The following is a 6,690-nucleotide window of genomic DNA, read 5'->3' on the forward strand; positions in this document are numbered from 1 at the left end:
ACAAGCCGAAGGAGAACGTAGAAATACAGGGAATTCTCTCTCCTCTTGCAATCGGTTTTGATAACTTTGAAGGCAAGTTAGTCTGTAACACGGGTACACTGAGCTAGCAGAAATGCGAGACATCTTCTCTGTTTCCCTGATCGTCGTTTTTCTTTTGTTCTTCACACGAACGCACTCGAAGGAACTGCAGTCGAACGATTCGACTTCTACATGTAAGGTAAGTAAGGTGAAAGTGATTCCGTCACAAACTGAGGTTTTGTTCTAAGAGCTTGCTTTGTTCAACGGGAACTTACACTCGATGAGATACACCGATATAGATAGTATTATAGATATACTCAGATGCACTTTCCTTTGGTCAATTCTGTATTCCCACTCCACGTGATCCGTACATAATACTTTTAAGCATCCGCAAAATCAAACTTTTAATGAAAAGCTTATCTGTCAAGGCAGGTATGGGACCTTTGTAATTCAGGAATAAGTGAAATCTTACATGTAGTAAGAGGTGACGAACAGTCGAATCCACCATAAATCGCCAGAAATGAAAATAATTGATCTGATGAAAGCATACACGAATTGCTAACGTTTACTGATCTCACAATACACTACTTACTTGAGCAAGGGTGAAGATTCTGACGATTTACGCTAACATTTGTTTCAACAGCCGGATCCTCATTCTGGAATGCCAGGAATGCCCTGCGTGCCAGGAATACCGGGAACTCCGGGTGCTCCAGGTAGAGATGGCTTCAAAGGAGAGAAGGGCAGCATCGGAAAGCGGGGTTCGCAAGGTGCTATAGGAATCCCAGGAAAAATTGGACCACGGGGCCCTGAAGGATCCAAAGGGGAGGTGGGGAAGAAAGGAGAAATTGGTAAGATGGGAGCAAAAGGAAGTACGGGTATTCCTGGGAACATTGGTCCCAGGGGTTCAAAAGGATCCAAGGGAGAAAATGGCATCGGAGCAAAGGGAGAGAAGGGAGATGCAGCAAACATGGACCCAAGACAGAGAGCTAATTGGAAACAATGCGCATGGCGATCGTATACAAGTATTGACAACGGTAAAATAAAGGTAAGTGATCATATTAGGATCTACTTTTGTATTAAACTTTGTGGCTTACTGACTTTCGGTCTATGAGGAAGTAAAATTCCAGGGATCCAATTACAGGGGATCTTGCTCTTTTTCTATCTATCCCTCTTGATCGTTGTGTCAGTAGAGGTAGGAAGCTCTGGAAAAGCGTTTAATGCTTATTTCCGTGGTATATGATGGCTCGCGCTGAAAGGTAAAACCAAGTCAGATGTTCCAGCTCAATAAATAATAGGCCTACTCTGGGACCTTAAGTCGCCTAAAGTCGCCTTAAGTGGCCTCAAGTTGCTATCGGTTACGTAATGTTAAAAAGGTTTCAACACACTCAAATTGTCCCTGTGGAAGGTTATTAGACTTACTACTGTCATGTTAGGGTAAACTCCACTCTAGGCCTATGGAGGAGGAGGCACGACGGCCCAATGGTCGGTGGAATGGACCCCTATTTGGGAACATTGCATTGTGTTCATACTTTCATAGTGCCTCTTCTCACCCAGATGTGTAAATGGGTACTGGTTATGGAATAAAGGAGGGGAGGGGGGCAGGGTGCAGCAGAGGTTGCCTCAATAGGTGTGCTTTTACTTTTTTTAACAGTCATTCCCAATGCATTGGATCCATCTAAAACTCCCCTTAAAGGGCCCTAGTCAGCCAAACCTTTCTGTTTACATACAAGAGTTTGGCTTTTATGTTTTATTCGGAGCATGTCAAAGCAAAGAAAATCACTGTGAAGCTACTTAAGATAAAGAGGCATACTTTCAGGAACACAAATTACAGTAAAGCAAGAAGACTTCGCCTCACCATGCAATATCAATAATTTTGATGGCATCGAAAACAGCAGAGGCTGACTAGGGTCTTTTAAGAAGCTCTGGACCCGACAATTACTGTATTATCCCTCAAAGCCGTGGCTCCCTTATACATAAAAAACCTAATGTTATAATATTCCTGCACCTGTCTAGCCCCCATGTTAGCAGGAATAATTTCTACATGTAGACAATACTTAAATACTAATGACAATCTAATGTATACTTTCTCACACATGGCTTTTTATTTCTATTAAATTTTAATTTTTTTTTGTATTTCATTGTAAAAGAGTTAATATAAAAGGTGACACTCTGTGTTAAAATCAGGAAATATATTAAATATGGAAAGTTATAACAAATGACTATACTGCAATAATATCATTTAAGCTTATGAATGTTTGTAAGATATTACTGAATCAAATCTTCCGAAGACCTACAGTGTATAATAAATAAACAACAACAGTGAGAGGAGTTCCAGATCATCAAGATGAAAAGAAATAAAAAAAAAAAACACAAAGATATTTTTGGGCTACGGCTCAATTCTCTCTAGTCACTTTCACACTGAGCAGTAAAAATATGGTCATCCAAAGTCAATTGAACCGAACTTAGTCTACGCTTTAAAAACTTTACTTACCCAGTGTAAAAGAGTGACAAAAGTGAGCCATTTCTCCAGCAAAAATCATTATTTACATTTTACTTCCACATTCGAATAACTGTAAACGTTTGAATTTCGTAATTGGACGAACCAACTTGCAGCATAATGTTTATCTATCCTTTTCGTACATTTGATGAAGCCAGATATTTACATCATCTTATACACTTTACGTGGACTAAGCTACTGTTACTATCGAATTAAAGCTAAGGTACAGAAAATTCTTTGTGATCAAGTCTCAGCAAAAATTGCCGTTGGTCGAATGTTTGGAACACGTGACTTAGTTTGGCCCCGTGACTAAAGTGTACGCGAGCTCACGCGAGTATGATTACTCCGACAGGCGTTTACAAAAAACAAGAAAGAAAAGAAATCGCCAAACAAATACTCTCCGAAATTTGAATACAGTAATTTATTATCGGTTGATTTGAAGCAAATCTACATGCGGGAACACTTAGCACAGGCTGTCTTGATGTCTCCTCTCTTTGAAGCATGGAAACCAGTTAGCTGCGCAAGGGTTACTGGGAGAATCAAAATGGCGGAGACCAGTGTGTCTGGTATCGATATGTCAATTTCTAGTATTTCGTTGTGAAAATGTCGTTCTGGGCATTTCCAATGTGTCAGTTAGAAACTAGTGAAAGCTTGGAAGGTGTATTTCCTGGTGGTCTGATCAATCGTGGTAGAACCTTCTAAAAAGATTCGATTCACTATATAAACTGCCAGGGTCGTCAAAGGTTTCTGGAGCCTGACAAGTAGCTGGTGAAGTTCTTACGAAGCGGGAGGAACTTAGCATGCCGTACTCATTATGGTATTGGAATATTTTGTCTGACTGAGGCAGGAGAGCAACAAATCGATTGGGTCCCTGAAAACGGTCACCCCAAAACGCAGACCATGCAGACTGCAGACTGCAGACCGCAGACCAAGCAGACGACGACCCTGCAGACTGCAGACTGAGTACTTTTTTTTTCTTATTCTTGTTTTTGCATTTACTTATGACTCGCATATTTTTTGGTTCTGTTCATCCACAGGCAACGCAAACTCGTTGGTATGTGACTGTTGATGTGTTATAGATTTTGCAAGGGAAACTCCGTAGGTTTAGTCCTAAATATGCTTAAGTAAAGCTATTTTAAAATATAATGTAGAAATAAACTTCGCTTGTAATGTAATGTCATACGTAACATGTGCATTTTCCACTCTTGGTATACACAATGTAATTTTAAGTGGCTGTTGGAGTGTGACTGCGATCACTCCAAAAAAGCCTAGCGCATGGAAAGATCACAAAAAACCGAATAGCATCTGAAATTCTCAGCGCAGTACGGTTGCCGTGATGAGTTGATGCGATGGTTAATTTATGTCCTTATGGCAGTTTTGTTTTCATGGTGATTTAAACTGCGAGTGGTCCCTCTTTCGTTTAGTCCATCGTGTGTGACGTATAACAAAACCTCGAGGAAAAAATTTCATGCGAGCATTTTTTTGTCGAGGTTTACTTACAGTCATGTTCAACTAGGCGAAAGAGGGAATACTCCTAGTCTAATGGCGATTTTGTGCTTTCTGAAGAAAAAGAAGCGATTTGTGGGACAAGGTTGCTTAATTAGAGTCACCGTCCTTGCTTTGTTTTATGAATCAGTTAAGAGGAGAACGAAGACTAAGAAAATCGAAAAAAAAACAACAACAACAACAACAACAAATTGGACAAAATAAATAAAACCGCAAACCCGTCAAAAATTAACGCTATTTGCGCCCAGAATGTATGGAAGTTTATTTTAATGCTTGATATTAGTATATTTAGGACCAGTAAAGGGAATTTCCCATAGAAAGTCTATTAAACGTGTGAATCAACAGTCTGATGTTGAGTTTATGCCGCCTGCGGATAAATAACAAACATTAGGACATATTGAACACTATTTTGTCATTAGAAGCGAAAAAAGTGAAAAAAGCAGCAAGGTAAGTCAGTTTTATTCACATAAAATTAAATTTTAGGTATTTAAACGAAACCCGTGAAGTACCCATACGAACCCTTGTAAATCGCATCTTTGTAACACAACACCGCTCGAAGGTAAGAGTCACGTTCGCGTACGTTTCATTTACATTAATTATTTCCTCTCATCTCGCGCTTGGGCCGCCTGTGGTTTAATTAGGCTTTGAACAACCCGGCCCTGGATATTTGAGACTGTGGTCAACTAATTATGTACCAATATTGGTACAATATTGGTTTATTGCAAGAGATACATGGAGAGACTGTTGCTAAGTTTAAATTTATATCACTCGAGTGAAATAAAGTCTCCTCAAGTCACCTAAAATCGCCTTAAGTCGCCTAAAATCGCCTTAAGTCGCCTAAAATCGCCTTAAGTCGCCTAAAATCGCCTTAAATCGCCTAAAGTCGCAATGTTTTTTCTTTCCCAATTTTGCTAAGTCGCCTTAAATCGCCCAAAGTCGCCTTAAGTTACAGCGACCTAAGGTCCCAGAGTAGGCCTAATAATACACAAACAGATGGCAACTCTCCCCGAGATGACGAGAAACAATAACTACTTGTGCTCTAATTAAAAAAAATAGATTCCATGTTGCCGTGCGTGTCACTAAAATAATTATTTGTTTTGATTCTTGTCTTGTCCGTTTGATTTCTGAAATGATTTTTTGATTTCCAAAATTTGTTTTTTTTTTATTTCCAAAATTTGTCCGTTTGATTTTTACAATTTTTTTCTTTTGATTTCCAAAATTCTCGAACAATGTACCCTGAGAGGAAACAAAACTACTTTTTTAACCCCGCAGTTTCCTTTCACGTCACGAACGACGGAGGGGCAACTCGTACACTCTCTTTGTTCATTTATAAGGATATTGTTTTACCGGTTGAGGCTGAACATTTTTATTTTTTGCCGATTTTATTCTGAAAGTATTCTTGGGAATATATATGGCTTATTGACCAAACGTGAGGTCAAGATGGCTGGATATTGGCCAAGTTAATTTTTTTTTTGACGTGTTTATGGACGGAGACGAGACGGAGTCGAGGTCCATAAACTCGCAAAAAAAAGAAAGAACAACGCCAATATCAGGCCATCTTGACCGAACAAGCTTGGTCAATAAAATATTTTGTTGTTTGGCTTTCGAGAAAATTTTTCTTGCGGGATACGGTGGGTAGTCTCGAGCGGGCAAGATAGCTCCATCTTGCGCGCTCGGCTAGCCAGTTAAAGCGCAGGATTTGGTCCATCTTGCTCGCTCACGGAGCTACCATATAATAAACTTAGATTATAGCGTATGACATTTCTTTTTTCGAATGTATTTGGTGTCTGGTCGCTGTTGAAGTAATTTTGTAGCCAGCCTGCGGGCATTAAGGCTTGATATGACGCATACAACTTCTTGCAGAAGTGTTATTAGCATCGAACATGCAACAAGTGTTTTTTTTTTTGGCTTTTTGGCTAGTTCTAGCAAGAATTTTATACGGTTTAGTTAAAAACGTATCATTGTATTGTGTTTACACATTTTCAACTCAAAATTATATGCCTTTCAAAATCTCAGCCTCGAGTTTATTCTTAAAATATTTTTAATATTTCGCAAATTTCATATATGTTATTTGCCGGCTGGGAGGTCCGTATGGTGAAAAACTGTGACCGAGGTCTTCAAAATGCTGCCCGAGGCCGCAGGCCTCGGGCAGCATTTTCAAGCCCGAGTTCACAGTTTTTCACCATACGGACCGATCGTAAGCCGGCAAATAACATGTTTATTTTTTTTCTCCTACAGTAAATTGGTTTTACAGATTACAAATGGGTTTGTTAACGCAACTCTTGTCATTGAATCGGCTTCGGCGCCGTCTACCAACGATTTGTAAAAAAATCTCGGCAACGAGCGAGTAACTCAGATAGTAGACAAAGAAAGATGTATTAAAGAACAGATTTTATTCGAACTATTTTGTGTTAGTTGCATTTATTTCATCAGTTAAGTTCTCCAAAATTGTTCTTGCGGTGTGAAATTTCGTGCGAAGTTTGAAGTTTTACTACAAAAACAATTTCTGTCAGTCGTTGCTTTTAAAATCACTTGAAATCATACTTTTGTACCGTAAATTGTATAGCAGAAAGCGAGGAAATTCGTTAAGTGTATTCCACAGAAATTCTCCTAAATACAGCAACGATCAGAGAGGTAAACTCGATTGAAATTGACTCAAATTTTATGGC

At 39.2% G+C, this 6,690-nt stretch overlaps 1 protein-coding gene across 1 annotated transcript in view; it reads left to right on the top strand.

Moving 5' to 3' along the window:
- Positions 1-6,690, top strand: part of LOC149095653 (collagen triple helix repeat-containing protein 1-like) — an 8,757-nt gene continuing 2,067 nt past the window's right edge. Inside the window, exons 1-2 of the mRNA XM_089281782.1 lie at positions 1-217; positions 662-1,063. Coding sequence (XP_089137908.1) covers positions 113-217; positions 662-1,063 — 507 coding nt within the window. The 5' untranslated portion in view covers positions 1-112. The remainder of the gene's footprint in view (positions 218-661; positions 1,064-6,690) is intronic.

The sequence above is a fragment of the Orbicella faveolata genome, unplaced genomic scaffold (assembly GCF_042242905.1).
Source record: "Orbicella faveolata isolate gen_17 unplaced genomic scaffold, um_ofav_v1 contig_5, whole genome shotgun sequence".
Classification (NCBI taxonomy): Eukaryota; Metazoa; Cnidaria; class Anthozoa; order Scleractinia; family Merulinidae; genus Orbicella; species Orbicella faveolata.